This window comes from Cydia strobilella, chromosome 1, assembly GCF_947568885.1.
Source record: "Cydia strobilella chromosome 1, ilCydStro3.1, whole genome shotgun sequence".
NCBI classification, from domain to species: Eukaryota; Metazoa; Arthropoda; class Insecta; order Lepidoptera; family Tortricidae; genus Cydia; species Cydia strobilella.
Genome location: NC_086041.1, coordinates 27,763,969 through 27,784,773, shown reverse-complemented (window position 1 = coordinate 27,784,773; position 20,805 = coordinate 27,763,969). Strand labels below are relative to the sequence as shown.

The window sequence follows — 20,805 nt, the reverse complement described above, 5'->3', positions numbered from 1 at the left end:
CAACCAATTTTACTACGAGCTTTCTTGTCTGTGGTAGTGGGTAAAATCTAAAATCTGTACTTTAATGTTATTACAGTATCGATTTATGTAAGGTTATAATAGTTATAAGTTTAGGAACAGCTGTCAAAACTCGAGCGGGACTTTATTCTAGTATCCATAGATACAACAGTAACATACACACAGGTATATAAACAGTTATCGATACGAAACGTCAATCCAGTATGTTTTTTTTTATTTGCAAGCTCGTGATATTCTCGCTTTTCTATACCTCTACTTTTTTTTCGTTTGTCATAAATTTTTATCTTCCCCCAACTCACGTCTCCACCTTTATCACTCATTTACATGTAAATATAAGACGATGTAAATAAACGACGCCTTTATAAGGAATCGTATCAGAAGGATAAAGAATGGCGCAGAGCAACAAGTAAGAGCTTGATAACGACCTACTTTTGCCCACGCTCAGCTATAAAATGTCAAGTTTAACTCTGTTACACTTCTGTATATAATATTTTAAGATAGAAGCCTGTTTTCAGCTCAAGTTATCGTTTAAGCTCTCTTAGAGTAATAAAACACAAGATCACACTATTTGGAAATATAAATATATACATTCTGGTATAATCATAACTATTCTGTACTATTCTTTAGTGCTTACTATTCATTTTGATAGAGAAAATATTTGATTTTAATCTGAGTAAAATATTAAAAAACATAACCTTACTGACTATTAATCTGGGGTCCAATTCGACTCGTAAGTGACAGACGATGACGATGTTACAGCTGAACTGTTAAGCTTTAAAAGACTAAAGGCTATAAGGCAATCACGACCAGTTGCAATACAGTATGTATATGTTAGCCACGTCTCCTTCGGTTACTTTGTCTAATCTTTGGCCTTTGCCCTACTCGTCCAACAAGGTACGTCCTAGCGACCTTACGTATGTCTATATATCAACTCTGAACAGTCTGAACGTTCGAGCAAGTTTTTAAATGCATGTATGAATGAGTGAAGTAGATACGCCAAACACGACAGGGTCCCACACCCGACAAGGGTATATGTGAAACTCAACGGACCGAAACAGTTTCATAAATATGTTGAAATTGTTGCGTGTCATCATATTTAAATATTTCGGGTACACGTGTTGATGCCCGTGGATTATAATCACATTAGCATAACTGTATATTGCAGCAGTAAAATGCCATATAAATAGGCCAAGTAATAAGAAGGTATAGAGGGAAATGCTAGGAACACAATTTTTGACTTTGTAGCTTTGTTTGGACTAGTTAGGAGATGAACATATCAAAAGTCCCCGACCGTAACCATTGGAAGTATCAAGCGGGAGGCGAATTTTGTTATAGACTTTTTTTGCTGCCACTCCTCAACCCACCAGCGGAGCGGCAGTTGACGTTCACGAGGGTTTATCATACATAGCCGTTAACCGCTATACGAGTTTTCGCCCGGGAGGCGATGACTGACGAAATTTGCGCCTGGCTCGCGGTCTAATGTATAGAAAAGTAAATTACGTAGACGTTGGCGTATATGTCAGTGTTGACACTGTCAGTGACTCGTGGTACGGGTACTGGCTTATGGCCGATTTTTCAGTTACCATTTAACTCGTCCGATAACTATTCCAAAGAATTAAGTTATGAGAATGAAACATGAGAATCGTGTTATCAATGGAATAAATCCTATAGGTCTGTTTAAACTGCGGACTGAAAAATCGGCTCTTATAACAGTTATATTTTTTAAACTATCTGGCCAGCAAAGAGGGTCTATACGCTCACTGGTTTTATGGTACTTGTACCAAATTCATTAATGTTTTGAAGATACGTAAATCATATTTGTCAGGAAATAGTCGACGCGAGGGGATTTCACTTTATGAATAAAGGAAAGCGAAAGACCGGACACCACATAATGTATCGACGCTCTCACGAGCATGACACGTGTCACAGGCTACACAACAATATTTCCGTCGAGAGGAAAGGGGACGACTGGTTCTCCATACAAAGGTTTCTCTCTGGATATTTACATTAGGTATAGAAAATATTTTTATAAAATTATCTATGTTTATTTTACTATAGCTATGCTTGATTACTTGATTTTCGATTTTTTGGTTATTATAAGAATTAGGATTGAAAAACCCCCATAAAATTTTTAAAAAGCTCTTATAATTATTATTAATAATTAGAAAATCGAAAAAATAAATAAACGTATCGGCAAAATTATGGTCACTAATGTACATTTTCTTTAACGTCTATACCTAGGGACTTCAGGGAGGAAAATAGGGACTATGTTTCACAACATTCACGAATAAATTTAAAATTATAGTGTTTTTGGCCACAATTTATATTTGATAAATCGGAAAAAACTTCAAACAGAAGGTAATGATTCCGACGTTACAAACAAGTATTCCATATAAATTCTATAGGTTAGCCAACATCGCTATTTTATCGCCTGCAGTGTTAATTTTTTTGCTATAAATTTTCCATATGAATTGAGGTTTCAGCATTGTGTGTAGATACGACATAACAATTGAATGAGTTTCCCAATTTAACATACCTACATAATATGTGATCCTTGGTGAGGCGGAACTGTCTATTTCACGCATGCATTACATGAATGACCCGACAAATAAGTTTAAATCATTTACAAATTAGGCATCATTAATTGTATTTTTACCCCTGGCGGGACATATTCCTTTATAGGGCGAGATAATGTTTGTTTGTTTGTGAGTTTATACACGTGTTCGTGCATACTTACTAATTACTTAAAAGTCGTTTTGATTACGGTTTCCGGTGAATGATTCGTGTTTTACAAGCGATGGTTCTTTTGGTTTTAGTTTTTAACCCACTAGATGGCGCTGTTATAGTTTTGTCGGTTTTTTATTTATTTTACATTTATAGTTATAAAACGTCACTAATACAGACCGCCAACTACTTATTCTTAGGTAACTAGTAAGTAAGAACACAATGAACAATAGGTTAACGAACGAACAGACGAACTAGGTAAGATCTGTTTTTTTATTCCGTAGACTAAAATGACGTTTCATGTGTATGAGATGACATTTCTTAGTACCACATGAAATGTCATTTTAGTCTACGGAAGAAAAAAACAGAATATAGCTTAATTAACAATCGCTCCCGCTCTTTTTTTAATAACCAAACTTCTCTTATCATCTTCCTATCAAAAACTTTGTGACGTGACCCCGGCCGTCTCCATCGACCTAATTACTCAAAGTAAACTTTTCTCATAATGCAAGGAAGTCATTGGCTCGATTACTGGTATTGACAAACAATATTGGTAGGTATATATATATACATATATTTGTAATCGACTTATCATCAACAATTACCCTGTAATTTACCATAATATTGGGGGGCAAGAAATAACATACTTAGATAAGTTTTCTTCATATGTTTTATTTTTCTCCTTAACAATTATTAATGATTGATATTTTGAACGAGCAAATAAGCCAATATCTTCAATAGACTACCTACTGATTTCTTATAAACAAACGTCCAATTAATTTGATTTAATTTCTCCATAGTCCTGTTCACGAACGATGAGAATGATGACGAAAACTGTCCCAAATTAATTTTTCAGTATGTAATTTTGGGGTTACTACCATAGTTTTTAAACGGCGACAAGATAAGCATTAATCATTACTTATTTTCTCGAACTGATCGAATAACAAGTTAGATTATTATTCATTGTTATTTACCAACTACCAAAAATCAACTCATATATATTTCAAAGTCAACTCGGCTTACAAGTATTTTTCCCTTGTCTTTTAATTATTAATTTTTCTTCGATTGTAGTGTAGAAGACCGCGGGCCAGGAACAGATTTCCATGACCAATCGCCTCCCGGGCGAAAACTCGTGTATAGTGGTTAACGGCTATGTATTATGAACCCTCGTGAACGTCAGCTGCCGCTCCGTTGGTGGGTTGAGGAATACATAGATGTTAACCGGTATACGAGTTTACGCCCAAGACACGATGACTGACGAAATTTGCGGCGCCTGGCTCGCGGTCTATAGGTGCGTAATGAAAGTAATACTGGCTTTGCAATTAATTCAACCAATTTTGTAATTATTTTTTGTTAAAGAATAAATATACCACCGTTATAAAATAATAAAGACTGTATACGATAAAACCCGGCCATGCATGATCTGGTATATATATTATTTTTACCGAATGCACATATTTAAGCAGTTATTTTATATATATATATGGGGTACTCTACATAATAAAACTTTATTCCGAAATTTAGAATGTCGAATTTTATTATTCCGATTTTTAAATGCTCGACCAATCAAAATCAAAAACCCGAAAAGCCGAATTTTGTAAATTCCGAACCACATAATTCCGATTATAACAATTTCGATGGTGACAAACACCGAATTTAACAATTACGATTTTTGAAATCACGAATTCCGAATTGCCATTATTCCGAAATTTTAAATTCCGAACCACATAATTCCGATTATAGCAATTCCGACAGTGACAAACGCCGAATTTAACATTTACGATTTTTTAAATTACGAATTTTGAATTGCCCTTATTCCGAATTTTATAATTCCGAATTGACGTGATTCCTATTTTAAATATTCCTACTTTTAAATTTCCGAATAACGACGATATTCCGAATATATTTCTTGAGGGTCTCAGTTCTAACCTAACCTAATCCACTTTTCTGGCAAATCTTCGTTTTAGATTATTTTAAACCGGGTCACTCACGTATTATTAAGACCCTCCCCCCTCCCTCCCCCTCCCCTCCCCGTAACCCCCCCCCCCCCTTCCCTCGTAAATTGGACCGAAACATGTCGAGCTATTCGACTTAATAAATCTTCGTTTTCTTGAGGGTCGCAGTTCTAACCTAACCTAACCCATTTTTCTGGCAACAGTTCGTTTTATTAGGGGTCGCAGTTCTAACCTAACCTAACCCACTTCTGGCAAGAGTTCGTTTACTTCGGGGTCGCAGTTAAAACCTAAACTAACCCACTTTTCTGGCGACAGTTCGTTTTCTTGAGGGTCGCAGTTCTAACCTAACCCACTTTTCTGGCAACAGTTCGTTATCTTGAGGGTCGCAGTTCTACCGAATTTATTTATGCCGAATTTTTATGCCGAATTTAACGTGATGCGGCACGACAGGCACCCGTATTAATAACTAAAACGTGATTCTTCATTTGAATATCACGGATTTCATTTTTCCAACCTTACAAAAAAACCGAATTTCTGAATACCGAATTACTAAAACGCGAGTCTTCATTTGAATATTACGAATTTCATTTTTCCGACCTTACAAAAGACCGAATTTCTGAATACCGAATTATTATATTTCCGATCGGACAATGATTTTTCGGAATTAAAGAATTCGGAAAAAAATATTTTCGGAAAAGTGTAATATCGGAACTTTAAGCTTTTGGTCATATGACAATCGGATTTTTAGTTTTCGGAAATAGCACATTCGAGATTTTATTCCATCGTGTTCTTAAAAATCGTAATTTTGATATTTCGGACTTATAAAAAATCGGGATTATGAAAATCGTTGTTATAAAAATCGGAAAAACATGTTTCGAAATATTTGGGTGTTCCCTATATATATATATAGTAATATATAATAAAAATACAATCATATTACAATGTATGGGCATGTGTAAGTTTTCGCCGAATATATTTCATCATATCTTTTTTTTTTTTGTCCAGGGTTTTTTGATAATCTTTACTCGCTTCTTGCTACAAACCCACAATTGTGTTTATATTTTTACAACCTGTTTTATACACATTAGGATGTCATCCTACCAAAAAAACTTACTTTTTGAAACTCTTTTCTACTTGAGGTAATCAGGAAGACTTTCTACTCCAAGCACTGAAAGTCGTGTTTGTATGATGGGAGGCCAGTATAGGTATATTGCCAGGGAGTATATTGCCAAAAAGTCGAATTCATCAAAGTTAAAACGCCTCATAACTTTCTCAATCTGAATTCAATTAGAAAAAAATGTTAGCTATTTTGAAAAGATAATTTAATAAGTTATAAATTGGCTTATCTTATTAAAAATAATAAAATGTTTTTTGGAGAATTTGGTAAAGATTGTCAGGAGACCGTGGACAATTTTTTTTTAAGTACTGTGGAATATATACTCAATGCTCAAAGTCACAGTCAACCTAATGTTATATTGTGTTTGTAATTTTATTATGTAGTTTGATAACCACAAATTAATAAAAAAATTAATGAAAATGCACATTCATAAGATTTACCATATCATGCGTGGCCGGGTTTTATCGTGTACAGTCTTTATCCATGGTGGTTTCTGGCGGCGGCGTGGTTTGTTCTTTAAGCACCCGAGGCATTTTTGTGTCAAATAAAATTTCCCTTTACCTAATACAAATCTTTGCGAGTAAACTTAATCTATTTAATTAAAATAATGTAGCTATTTTATCTCTGGTTTGCCTTTTACGCCTTATCCTGGTTAATTTTAGGTAATTTAAAACGTTATACTCAAATGAGAGTATTTTTCCTACTAATGAAGCCAAACAAATCTTATCTGATGATGATACTGGATTATCAGTTTCACTAGGTTGTAGTTTCGAACTAGCGACATCGACAAAGTTAGCATAGCTTTTTAGTTAATTCGAACTTTCTTTGCGTTGTCCCAGCTTTTTGGCGACTGCCATCTGACCTTAAACCCCAGAGGGGAAACTAGGCCTTATTGGGATTAGCTCGGTTTACTCATAATGTTTTCCTTCACGGAAAAGCGGGTCTGTGTACAAGCATACGGCCCGCCTGATGTTAAGCAGTTTCCGTAGCCTATGTACGCCTGCAACTCCAGAGGAGTTACATGCGCGTTGCCGACACCTAACCTAACCTAACACTCCGCACCCTCGTTGAGCTCTGGCAACCTTACTCACAGGCAGGGACACAACACTATGAGTAAGGTCTAGTGTTATTTGGCTGCGGATCGTACTTATCATTCTTACTTTATATCATACATTTTTCCCCTGGTCGCTAATATTTATATGTATATTTGTATAACCACTATTTATAGAAGTTTCGTGCCAGCGCGGCTACGCGCTACGAGCGTAGTCGATAACATCAATAACATGCAAAATCTCGGATATAAAAAACAGCGACTACCAATAGAGAACCAGACTATCGGGTCACTGGCACTTTTAATGAAATTGGAGTTATAGCGTAACGTTAGCTTATCAGCTGTTCATGAATTTAAAGTGAATGTGTTTTTTTTCCAGATACGGCAAAGGTCCACCATGTGCTACTTCAGCATCATAGTGATCATATTCGATGTTGTGTGTGTGAAGTGAGTGTGTAAGTGATCGAGTGTCTGATGACCCGGCGACTGAATAGTGGTCATCAAAATGAAGACGCATCGGTTTTGGAATATACCCCTGTTTCTGCACATGATGGTGGTGTTAGGTAAGTGAAATTGTTTATTGAATTGAGTTATATTATGACGGCGTCAGCATCAGAAGTGACTCCGAATGGTTTGTGTGGCACACATGAGTTTTGTGGTTTGTTTTATACATAGGATAGTGACTTTATTATCGACAGAAGCCACTTACTTCGATTATGAATTAGTTACTGGTGTTTATATTAACAGAGATATTATAATTATACCGGTATTGTACGAGTGTGGAGATAAAATATGTTACAGTCCGAGACGGAGAATAGGAAAGTACCGCAATGGAAAATAACTTGTCAGATATAACGGATAGAATACTAACTCTAAACAAATGATTCCAAAGAAAAGTATTATGAATATGAATAGTTCAGTCATTTATAAATTTACTTCGAAACAATTCCATTCTTTGACCGTAGCATTAGCGAAGTTCTCCGTTTTAACTCAGGCATTTTTCTTTCGTATGTCCGGATGTTCTCCTCTACAGGTCGCAATTCTTAACTGATTCTGGTGAAATTTTGTGACCAAATTCTTTGATTAATTTTTTTTTTGTCGATCCAGCTTTGGAGATTTTCAAAATGCGGAAATTGGCATAAACGACTTAAGCGTCTATGGCGCTTAAGACCATTGTGAGTTCGCTGTGATAACCACTCAACGAACTAAGTTTTTTCCAGTTTTACATTTTCTACAGCTCACAGAGCCACTATATTACTAGTGGCTATGGACGTAAATTCTGCAAATATCCGCCCTTTTACGGTATTTATTACAGATTATCAATATCTTTACTGTAATATAAAACAGTAAGTAACATTTGCGACATGTTATTTGCATATAAGTGATGAAAATTTGCGGTCTCTTGTACCTTATTTAGAGAGGTGGCGCCGCTTCTAGTGTTAACATTAATTATCTCTTTCAAAACCTTGACTCTCAAAACTTTGACAAAGTACAATTCAGCTTAATTGCTGTTTAAGTTATTGTCGCCGTGCGGCTAACCCACGCGACCAAAATGTTAACAACTCCACAGTGGCCCAACGATTAGGTCAGAAAATATTTAAAAGACTGACTTATATAGTTAGTTCTCGGTTTTATAAAATTCGTTCGTAACTTTCTTAAATTATACTATAAATAACTTATAAAGTCACTTATATTCGTTTGAAGACATCACAATAAAGATATTAATTATTAAATTTTATTTAACAACTCAACCATAAAAAAACAACCATCAAATATTTTTAGTTCGTTATGGCATTTTGCCATTACGCTTTTTTTTATTTCTGTGTTTTTTTATTATTATTACTTAGGAGTGTTAAAGGGGAACGAAAATTTGATCATTTTTGCGCATGCATGGTTTAGGAGATACAGCCCTATAAAGATTTCTGCGTGACTAAACAACTTATCCTGGTGAAAATAAAAATCTTTATAGGGCTGTGTCACCTAAACCATGCAACGTAGCGCAAAAATAATCAAATATTTGCTCCCCTTTAATACCCCTCGCACTGAATAACCTATCACATTAGGACATGAAACAATCATGATGAGATCATCATCATATTTTTATTATTATTTCATTGCAAGTTTGAGAAAAGCACTACACAAATCTCGGCGAGAAACGGGGTTGCCGGCCGCGTATCCCTAATATCTTGGGTATAGTGATAGCTGTCACTGAACCCAAACTATGTTAAAAAATACTATAGATGAAACTTAGATAGTAAATACTAACCATCTTAAGAATACCTACTACTTTAAATTCTTCCTGTTTTTCAAGTTTCACTCCGTCTGTAGACTACCGTTTCCTAAACTGTGTAATGTAGAACATACTATGCGCGTCTCAAGTTAATGCTCCGTATATCTTGTGTACTTTAAAAGCAGTGTTGGCTTGATAAATGACTGTTGTAGCCCTTTCTTCGGAGTGCGTAATTTACCCGCCAGTGTGTTGCGTTAATATTTAAGAGCTAAGGCACTTCTGTTGTGTAGGCGATGAGTAACAAGATTGAGCGAGGCTGCGTAGACATGCTACACCTAGTAAATAGAAGAAAAAAATATTCGATTACACTCTTGGTCCCTCTCGTGCACTAGAGGCTTGAGGGTTGAGGGTCTACCGCGAAAATGTAAAATCGAAATTTCATGGGACATAAGATAGTTTTAACTCCTTCAGTGTGTGAAAAGGGGGGTGGAATTTACTATGGAAGTGGTATATGGAAACAAATTCTATGCAGACGAAGTTTCGGGCAGAAGCTAGTAAAAAAATACATAAAACAATAATACAACGCAATCTATCAAATAAATTAACAGTGACATCTCTTATTTTCCGCTATTTTACTAATATCAGCGGCCTTTACTCTATCAAAACACTATTTTTTTAAGATAAGATAAGATAAGATAAGATAATATTTATTGTATAACTGTGTACGATGTTGGTAATAATACATTTAGGATTCAACAGTTTGTCCATCACGGACGTACAATATACTTAAGACTAACCTATAACTAAATAACAAAATTAATACATGCATGCACTATTGTCATAAGCGTCAAATTCTTTCATGCTGTAGAACACTCTACTAATAAGCCATTTTTTTAGAATGGTTTTAAATTGTTTGCATTCGACTGACTTTATTTCAACAGGCAACTTGTTAAAAACTTTTATTGCTGCAATGTAGGCACTTTTATCCATAAGCTTATTGTTCACCTTTGGGATACGATAATTATATTTATATTGCACGCGCAAGTTATCATTAATTGAGGACAGTTTTGTGAAATACTCTCCATTGCGCTTTACAAAGAGGCAAAGCTCGAGTATATAGATTCCAGTTAGAGTCAAAATCTGCTTTTCCTTGAAAACATTTCTAACTGAGTGACGGTGGTGCAAGTGAAACATGTTTCGTAAGCATCTTTTTTGTAACCTGAATGTAGTAAGAACATCAACAGAGTCACCCCAATAAATTATGCCATAAGTGAGTTGTGAATGTACATTTCCATAGTATGCGCTCTTAACTACATTTTCTGAACATGTTTCAGAGAGTATAGATAAGGCATAAGCTGCTTTTGCAATTTTACAGTTTAAATCAGCAATGTGAGACTTCCAATTGAGATGAGAATCTATTGTAATTCCTAGGAATTTAGCACTGTCCACTTGTTCTATTGGCACCGCTTCTTGTGTTACGGTGATAGACATAGGTGAAGTTCTATAATTTCTAATTTGAACGAGTTTTGTTTTGTTTAAGTTAACATTAAGGTTTAGTGTTTTCAGCCATTCAATTACAGTGCCTAGTGTGTTGTTTATATTGTGTTCAAGTTGCTCATCAGTTAGTGATCCTGAAAATAAAAGTGTAGCGTCATCAGCAAATAGAACGCATAATTCATTGACAATTTTGGGTAATTCGTTAATAAGTTAAGGTTAATAAGGTAAGGTTTTTTCCATGCCTGACAATGATAAGAAATGTTAAACAAGTTTATTGTAAGTTACTAACGACATTTAGACAAAAAATTCAACATCTTTCTAGGGAAACGTCTACTACGAAATTTGTATGTACTTATAGGTAGGATAATAGTCTTGTGAACCCAAGGTTACGGACTTGAAATCCGCTGTACTATGGTTTTGTTAAGGCACCTATATAAATAAATAAATAAATAAAAATCATTTATTTCAGACTAAAAGGTCCATACATAGTAAAAAACTAAAACTAAAAACTAGACGGCGAGTGCAAGCAGCCTCTGCCAACGGTTGAGCATGGGGCCATTTTCGCGCTCCATAAACACGCCCAGAATGCTGTTATATAGCCACTTATTTCATAAAAAAATATTTTCGTTTGAGTAAAGGAATTGAGTAATGGTATTTTCACGTTGATTTCACGTCATAAATAATATGAAAAAATCGAAAAATATAGCATTATTAAAAATTATATTTATTTTTTTATACTTTATTGCACAATATATATATATATATATATATATAACTTTATTGCACAATGTACAGATGGCGGACTTAATGCCAAATGACATTCTTTTAATCTTTTTTTTTAACCTGACTTGGGCTCTCTATTACACTAGGACGCAACGACGACGAACGCTGTAAAGAGTTCGAAACGTCGGGATGTATTATAAATTCAATATACGCGATATAATCCGTTTTCATAGTTTTATTTCATGAGTAACTATCGTGGTAACCGAAGACAATATTATGTACACTAGGGTAATTAGAGCGGTAGGACTGTGTGGAGGGATGGTAGCCTGGGGAAAATCCAGGACCCTTCCGCATCACACGAGACGATTTTGCTACGCTGGAATACTCCTAAAGAGTTTTCGCTCCAGCGCAGATCAGTTGAGCGGTCTCAACCTGATCTGGGGGTGTATAGGGAATCGAGCTAATGGGAGTTTTGTCGCTGGTTCGCAATAACCTAGCCGAGCCGAGAATACTCCAGCAAGAAACTCGGCTAGGCTCGACGACTGTCGGAGTGATGCTATCCGGTACGCGGCGGTACCGGGTTGTTAAGGGACTAAATGTGTCGATGTGGTCGCGTGGTGGACGTCCCCGCCGGCGGGAAAGCCTTTGTGTACGCGTTGTGTCCGCGATGCATGCTCAGCAGCCATCCTAGCGATGGACGCTGAGTTTGCGTCGTCCGGATCCGTGAGTGTGTGCCTGGGACGACGGACCGAGCGTCCCCTAATCAGTGTGGTTCAGGTTACTTCAGAGGGGGGAGGTGGAGGAGTGGGAACGTAGTTCGCAGCCTTCCTAACTAACGGATTTCTATGGTGGGGAGTGTTATCAAAGTAACGCCGGGCATTCTATACCAGTCAACCATAGGGCCAAACAGATACCTTGAATGGGTGCAGAGAGAGGAATACTTATAGTGTTTAAAAAAACTATACTTATAAACTACATAAATAAATAAAAATACAAAATACATACTTACTAACCAATTTACTGTTTTTATAAAGATTTTCAGGGGTATTTATTAGTTTTTGAAATAAAACAGCAATGGACGTAAATTGTATTGCCTAGGCGTATTTGGCTTTCGACTGAACAGACAATCGGCTTTAAGTACAATATACGCTGTTATTACACTAATACATTTTTTTGAAATAAAATAGCAACGGACGTAAATTGTATTGCTTAACCCTTAAATGCATAATGATGTATATATGCATCGTATATTTGATGGTCCGTGGCTCAATATGCAGCTATCCAAAATCACATTTTGTTCAGCGTTGGAGGTAATGGCGACCAAATGAAAGCAGAGAATCTGATATCTTAATTTAATGTTTTACAGAAGGCTGGTTAGAAAAAGTGGGCTTATCTACATACATGTAGAAGCTTATATAGTAAAGTACAGCGCCACACTATGACACTACGGATTGGTTAGGAACTATTACATACATTGACATAGCTAACAGCTTATTGAGCACTTAAACTAGTACACAATAGTTTCGGTAGATGTCACCTTTACATATCATAGGACGATTGAGAGACTTAATCTGTCTAGATTAGGTAAGTAGGTACTTAGGTATGCTAATACCTACTTATCTGCTACTTGTTAAGATAGGTCTTAACATTTTGCCACCCCTTGAAATAGTTAATGTTTTATGAGTAACATTAGGTATTTCAAAGAATAGGCTTTATACATTTTACCTATCAGTAAGGATGGGCAGAGTTCTTTGTTACGAGTTATAGTTAGGTAATTACTTAAATTTTAATTAGATCTGTGCCCATTCTTATAAATGAAACAACAATAGGAAATGATTTTTATTTTAAATAGGGAGTAGGTATTCTAATTATGTACATAGGTACTAGGTAAGTAAGGTAATTTAGGTACTTAATTATACTTATTAGACACTTAGTTATAATTATTTGAACTTTACATTAGGTTGGTACTGTTGGTAGGTATTTACTACTTATATGACTTCACCCGAAGTAGGTAATGGACAAATGTTATTGAACGCGCGTTGGATGTCCCCTCTGGCGGTTCGGATGACGGCCACCCTGGTGACGCCATCCCGGCCCGGCTGCGTCGCGACGATCTTGCCCAGCCTCCACCGGCAGGGCGGCAGACGCTCGTCTCGTACCAGGACGACGGTGTCGACTGCGAGGCTTGGGCCGCGCGCGCTCCTCCACTTCGTGCGTTCCTGCAGCGTTCCGATGTAGTCACGTGACCAGCGCCGCCAGAAGTCCTGCGTGATTTGTTGCAAAAGTTGATAGTGAGTTAATCGGTTCTTTGGTACATGGTTATAATCTTCGTCCGGAAGTGAATTTGGTGCTTTTCCAATTAAAAAGTGAGCTGGCGTAAGGACAGGATAGTCAGGATTTGAACTAGGTAAGGGACATAGTGGCCTAGAATTTACCATAGATTCTACCTGATATAGGATTGATACAAATTGTTCGTAAGTTAACAAAGATAACCCTAACACTCTTTTTAAATGATATTTGGTAAGTTTTATACTAGATTCCCATAGGGACCCCATATGAGGTGTATAGACAGGAATAAAACTCCATTTTATGCCCTCGTCTGCGCAATGAGATACTAGCTCGCTCGAGCTGTCCTGTAGGTATTTTTGTAAATCTTTTAGCTCGTTACTAGCCCCATGAAAGGTTGTTGAATTGTCACTCACCAACTCCTTCGGTTTACCTCTCCTGGCGATGAATCGTCGCAGCGCCGCCAGGAAATTGGCTGACTCGAGCCCTGTAATTAATTCGAGATGAATTGCCTTTGTTGCAAAACAAATAAACACTGCTATATAGCACTTAGAGACCTTGTAACCACGCCCTGTCCTATCTCTAATGTTATAAGGTCCTCCATAATCGATACCCGTGATAGCAAAGGGGGGGGAAGGATTTACCCTTGAGGGGGGTAAGTTTCCCATTATAGGGTTAGTAGTCTTTGGATTTGCTCTAAAACACGGAACGCATTTATTTACAATTTTCGAGGCTAACATCCTACCTTTTGTTGGCCAGATGCGCTCGCGAATAGTTGAAAGTAATAACTGAGGGCCAGCGTGCAGAGTACGTATATGTGCGTTTGCCATCAGTAGTTTGGTAAGCGCGTGCTCGTGACTTAATATTAAAGGATGTTTTTTTTCATATGCATAATGCGAAAGACCGATTCGTCCGCCTACGCGAACGAGTCCGTCCTTCATGAATGGGTGTAAAGATAATATTTTTGATTTGTTAAGAACCGGTTTATTGTTTTGCAATAATTTATATTCGTGTGGGAATGATTCCATTTGTGCATGTCTAATTAATGCGTGATCCGATTTTTTTAATTCTTCTACGGACAATGGTCCTGATAATTTATTATTTGGATTAATTGTTCGAGTTTTATTTTTTGTATTATATATAAATCGAAGTATGTATGCTAATACATGAATAAGTGTTTTATCGCTTGACCACCTGTGGAAAAGATATTGTATCGTGTCGTTAGATTCTGTGCTAATAGCCAAGGTGAGAGTTATGTTTACGTCGCTCTCGGCCTCGGGTGCATGATTTAGTGACTCAGAATCGTGGGTCGGCCATGTGTCCGGACTTTGGGTCAACCACGCCGGCCCAGACCACCATAACTGGTTGGTTTCCAGCTTGCCTGGTGCTACCCCTCGGGACAAAAGGTCGGCGGGGTTATCCTCCGAGCGGACCCACGACCACTCGTGCTTGTTTGTAAGTGATAATACTTTTGTGACTCTGTTACTAACAAAACAAGTTAATTTAGGGTTACTATTTTTTATCCAACATAATGTTATTTTTGAATCTGACCACAGGTTGATTCCGGAAACGTCACATTTTAATGCTCGTTTTATTTTGTCGACATGTGTCGCGAGCAGTAAACTGGAACAAAGTTCCAAATTTGGAATAGTTTGGGGTTGTATTGGACTTATTTTTGATTTTGAGTAAAGTAGGTGAACTTGTACGTTTCCTACTCTATCGCTTGATCGTATATAGATGGCAGCGCCATAGGCTTTAATACTACTGTCACAGAACCCATGAATTTGTATCGTTACATAATTGGGTATGACTGTACATCTCGAAATTTTCAATTGGTTTAATAAAAACAAGTCTCGATAGAATGTGTTCCATTCTTGGATCAAGTCTTGTGTTAATTCGGTATCCCAATCTAATTGAGCCTTAAATAATTTTTGAATAAATATTTTGGCTACTACAATTACTGGTCCCGTCAAGCCTAGGGGGTCGAAAATGGACGAAATTACCCCTAGTACCTTTCTTTTGGTGATTGGGTGTGAAATTTGGTTTTCTTTAATGGTATACATAAGCTCATCTGAGTCACTAGACCACGCTAAACCCAGGACCTTATGTGTTTTATCTCCAAATTCGGTTGTGTGTGTGTTTTGGTGTGTGTGTGTTTCGCTCACCCGTTTTATGATGACTTCGGAATTGGACTTCCATTTCCGCAGCGTGAAGTTGGCTCCCCGCAGGATCTCGTTCACCTGTGATGCAGTTTCAGCTACCTGATTCTCGTCGTCGCCGCCGGCGATAAAATCGTCCATGTAGAACTGGTTCGCTATGGCCTCTGCAGCTGCTGGAAATGTGTGTTGGTTTTCGTTTGACAATTGTAACAAACATCTGGTTGCAATATGTGGTGCTGACTTTAAGCCGAAACTTAATGTGGTCAGCATATAAATTTGGAGTCGTTGGTGAGTATTTTCCCGCCAAAATATGCATTGTAGGTATTGTTGATTTGGTTTAACATAAATACATCTGTACATTTTTTGTATGTCAGCGTTAATAACATATTGGTATTTTCGGAATCGTAGAAGTATATTTATGAGTTCGTCCTGTATTATTGAGCCTTTGTATTGGATATCATTCAAAGAAATGCCGTTATCAGTTCTGCATGAGCAGTCGAAAACAATTCGAATAGGGGTTGAGGGGGAGTCGCGAAAAACAGCTTGGTGGGGTAGAAAATTACATGGGCCATCATAATTATCTTGTAATTGAATCATATGGCCAGCTTGTTCGAACTCGCGCATGAAATTCACATATTTATCTTTAAATTCGGGGTTCCGCTCGAACTTGGATTCTAATGTTTTGAACCTCCGATATGCTATGTGCCTAGATTGACCTAACTTGGTAGGTGGCTGCTTTAATGGAAGTTCTATTTCGAAATTACCCTCAGAGTTGTGAGTGTGAGTTTTCAGAAATATATCCTCACATTGTTTTTCATCATAGGGTAAATTTGGTGCGGAACCCTCCTCTATTTCCCAAAACTTTTTTAATTGAGTTTCTACTGTAACTTTACATTGAATGGCAGACTCGGTTTTTTTTTGTACGGAACCCGTGACTATCCATCCTAATCGCGAGCGTCTCAGAACCGGTAATCCGGGCCCGAGCTTGTATTTACCGGTAAGAAGTAAATCAAAGAATATCTCCCCACCGATAAGCAAATCTACATCTTGAGCTAAGTTAAACTCGTCATCAGCTAATTTATAACGCGACGGAATGTGCCAACGTTGCACGTTTGGTATTAAAATGTTGGTAGTACAAATTATAGGCGTAATAAAACAGGACAAATTCGTTGTAAAGGTTCCGTCTAAGGAATGCAATGTTACGTCACACGATTCTAAAAGGCTAGACACTTTTTCATTGAAACCTATGACATTTAAGGCAAGTTGTTCCTTGTTTAATTGTAACTTTTTGGCCGCGTTTTCGGTAATGAAATTTTCTTGCGAGCCATTGTCTAAAAATGCCTTCATTTTATGCACATTGTTATGCTTATCCCTAACGAGCACTTGGGCTGTTGTAAGGAAAACTGACCTTTTTCGCGCATTGTTTATTTGTTTTTCGATTAAAGTGTTATTCGACAAGGTAGTCTCGATTTGACTAGAACTCGGTTGTTCGTCGATTAACGTTGATATTGGTAATCGCGTTGGTACGGGGTTACTACCTACATGAGTGTTGGTATTTGGTTTGTGTAGTAACGTATGATGCTTGCCCTTACATACTCGACATGTACTGGCCCTGCAGTTTGTTAAGACATGCGTTCCGGACAAACAATTAAAGCATAATCGTAATTTATTCACGGCTCGGATGCGCGCGATAACGTTTAATGCACTAAACTTTGGACACTGATTAATATAATGCGTACTCGAACAATACGGACACTGGTTACATTTAAACTGTTTGGAGGTTACCTTGATAGGTTCGGACGTGGTTACCATGGCCTTCTTGGAAGTGCTGGGTGCGTCCGATGGTACTGCTGGGCTGGTCGCTTCCAGCCGGTCAGCTCGGTTCTTTAGGAAGGTTTTGAAATCCTGCAACGAAGGCAATTTTCTCAAATCAACACTGTTTTCCCACTTTGATTGCAATCGACTGTCTAACTTTTTAACTAACATGTGAATAATTGCGAGATCCCAATTTTCGGTAGGTACATTTAATGAGCGCAAAGATCTCAAATGTTTGGAAATATTATCGCACAGACCTCTTAGACCCGAAGGAGTTGACGGTACCGGTTCCACGTCGAACAAGGCTCGCATGTGGTTGGTGACTAAACGTTTAGGATTATTATAACGTTCACAAAGCATCTGCCACGCGAGCATGTACGCGTCCTCGGAGAAATCGAGCGAACTAATTACCTCAAGTGCGCCGTCTTGTAAACAACTGCGTAGGTACTTATATTTTACGATCGGTGCTAAGCTAGCTTGGTTGACTAGGGCATCAAATGTGTCTCGAAATTGCAGCCACTGTGTTAGGTCTCCGTCGAAGCTAGGGAGGCTAATTTCGGGATATTTTATCGACTCACCGAGGGGTTGCTGCGGCGGGGCTTGCGGACTATGGTCATTTGGTGTTGAATCGGTATCTACCTTCGCCAGCAGCTTGCCCTTAGCGCTAAGTCGGTAAAATGTGTCCTCAAATGACATACGCTCGGCCTCGTGGGCTTCGATGTCCCCTTCGTCGCTGCACAGTGTCTCGATCCGGTCCTGTATCTCAGAGAAATCATTGTATAACTTTGGTAATTGTTCTAGTCTTAAGCTTATGTCTACAATTATTTCGGCCGTCAATGCACTTGAGTCGATTCTTTCTATAAATTTATTAAATACAGTTAATTTTCGCTTACAGACACCTCGTCTATTTTTTAACTGCCTAATTTCTAACTCTTCTAGAGTGCTTTTGGAAGTTTCTAACATGATTAAGAACGATTACAATTTACAATTTGTAGGAAATAAATCGATTACAATTAAATTTGGTAGGGAGATTTGGTAGATAGGTTAGGGAATGCCAGCTCACTTGCCTTCTCGATTGATGCTCGTGCGCGTGGCGTAGCTTGGTGATTGCCCTCGCTTGGGCGCTCCTTCTGCCTCTGGTGTGGTACCACCCACGTGGTCCCTTTGGTACTTGCGGTAGCCGTTCCCTGCTGCGGCTGCGGTGCCACGCACGTGGTCCCGCTTTGGTGGCTCGGTCGGCGCCTGTCGCGTTGGCTCAGGCCGCTCGATCGAGTGGTGTGGTCGCCTCCTAGTCACCTCTTCAGCTTCTTCAGGTCGGCGGAGCCCCACGCGGTTGCTGCCTACGTGGTAACGTTGCTCTCCCGGCCTAAATCAGGATACGCGGCGATTCCTCGACGTACCGGCTCGCAAATTTTACTAAATTTACTAGCGATTCGCTTTAAAGTACTGAGATTAACCGCGATTTAAACTAGGGGTCACCATTATGTTCAGCGTTGGAGGTAATGGCGACCAAATGAAAGCAGAGAATCTGATATCTTAATTTAATGTTTTACAGAAGGCTGGTTAGAAAAAGTGGGCTTATCTACATACATGTAGAAGCTTATATAGTAAAGTACAGCGCCACACTATGACACTACGGATTGGTTAGGAACTATTACATACATTGACATAGCTAACAGCTTATTGAGCACTTAAACTAGTACACAATAGTTTCGGTAGATGTCACCTTTACATATCATAGGACGATTGAGAGACTTAATCTGTCTAGATTAGGTAAGTAGGTACTTAGGTATGCTAATACCTACTTATCTGCTACTTGTTAAGATAGGTCTTAACACATTTATTACTTTTATACAGCATGACACATCTATTTCAATTTATTAAAAAGTTATACAAAAAATCATACATTTAAGGGTTAAGCGTATTTTAATGGCTTTCGAGTGAACAGATAATCGGCTATAAGTGTACGCTATCTATAATTATACATTGTACGCTGTTATTACACTAATACATTTTAATGGCTCTCGACTGAACAGACAATCGACTATAATTACATTGTACACTGTTATTACACTAATATTTTTGTTTACATTTTGACTGAAGACGAAAACGAAAATAAACAAGTGGAGTTGACTGTATGATACAGTTGAAATTGGATGATCTCAGTGGAGAGAGCATTCCATGTCAATTCAAATACAAAGTTATGCGGCTTATGCGGGAGGTGTGGAGACACCGTAGGTATAGTTAAGAAAATTAGACCATGATTAATTGTTTTGGATTTTAATCTGTTTTTGATGTATTACTATAAATACAGTAAATTTATCATTTGGCACGATTTTAATTGTATGGAAACAAAATGTATGGAAACAAAATTTCTCTCGTTGGTGATTTTTCTAGTGTCTTAAGCTAGATTGGTCTCGCAGAAGCTGTTGATCCTGGATAGAAATAAAAAAAATGACGATTGGACGTTTTTCCGAAATCTGTAAATGTCAATAAAACTTACTTAATAAAAAAAGTTAGGGATGGTCTTCAGTGACCATTTTGGCTTGCACGGGATCTAGTAGCTGCCCTTTGCGCCTCATTTAAAAATACACTGTGTACAGGTACGTACAGTTTTCTTTTCATAAGTTACTTGCTGCATACATATTACCTATTTAACACACTCGGCCGGATTTTATTTCCTATAATAGAGTCAAAACATTATAAAAACACTTATATTGACCGGGATATAGACCGTGAATACCGTGATTACCTTTTGTATTATTTTTGAGCTCCCGATATTTAAAACAAAATATCGGCAGCTCAAAAACAATACAAAAGGTAATCACGCGGTCTATATCCCGGTCAATATAAGTCTAGTGAAACTAACCGTGAATCATTCAATACTGTTATTATAAAAAGAAATGAAATATCAAACCATATATTAGAACTTAAACTTGTATAATTTGTGTAATAAAGTCGCTCTTCTAATGTCTAAAGTAAACTTTCAGGTACTTATTACGTTTATTAAGATACAATAGCAGTAATGTGGTAAATGTCTAAAGTCTACGTAAACTGTAATGAATAATATAAATTATTACAACTTAACAGGCTTTTATATTGTCAGTCAAAAAGCTTTTAGGCTTATAGCGTGAAACCATCGTATTTAACAGATTAAGCATGACTTGCAAATTGAACGAATAAATATGATAATAGAAAATAAAAATGTAACGTGTTTTAGGTACTTATTA

The 20,805-nt window shown here is 37.4% G+C and overlaps 2 protein-coding genes across 10 annotated transcripts in view; one reads left to right on the top strand and one right to left on the bottom strand.

The window, feature by feature from the left end:
• LOC134744107 (uncharacterized) overlaps nucleotides 1-20,805 on the top strand; it is a 71,704-nt gene that overhangs the window by 6,782 nt on the left and 44,117 nt on the right. Inside the window, exon 2 of the mRNA XM_063677804.1 lies at nucleotides 7,245-7,428. Coding sequence (XP_063533874.1) covers nucleotides 7,371-7,428 — 58 coding nt within the window. The 5' untranslated portion in view covers nucleotides 7,245-7,370. The remainder of the gene's footprint in view (nucleotides 1-7,244; nucleotides 7,429-20,805) is intronic.
• On the bottom strand, nucleotides 13,145-19,253 carry LOC134743052 (uncharacterized). Of its 9 annotated transcripts, XM_063676385.1 has the most exons (4): nucleotides 18,154-19,253; nucleotides 17,546-17,665; nucleotides 14,018-14,088; nucleotides 13,145-13,579 (listed from the first exon to the last, which is right to left on the bottom strand). In XM_063676385.1, exons 1-4 carry the CDS (start codon nucleotides 18,190-18,192, stop codon nucleotides 13,300-13,302), a joined length of 510 nt encoding a protein of 169 aa, XP_063532455.1. In that variant the 5' UTR covers nucleotides 18,193-19,253; the 3' UTR covers nucleotides 13,145-13,299. The 9 variants fall into 9 exon arrangements, 8 of the variants coding, with proteins under 8 accessions (XP_063532455.1, XP_063532435.1, XP_063532464.1 ...); XR_010127990.1 differs by lacking the exon at nucleotides 18,154-19,253 and adding an exon at nucleotides 17,833-18,147 and having other exon boundaries at nucleotides 13,145-14,088; nucleotides 17,570-17,665; XM_063676365.1 differs by having other exon boundaries at nucleotides 13,145-15,933; nucleotides 18,154-19,149.

Bases quoted from the DNA above. Each gene is read 5' to 3' on its own strand.
- LOC134743052 (XM_063676335.1), bottom strand. From the start codon at position 18,192: ATGACCATAGTCCGCAAGCCCCGCCGCAGCAACCCCTCG. The intron at 17,666-18,153 runs GTGAGTCGATAA...CCTTCGTTGCAG, and splicing joins CCCGCCGCAGCAACCCCTCG to GATTTCAAAACCTTCCTAAA.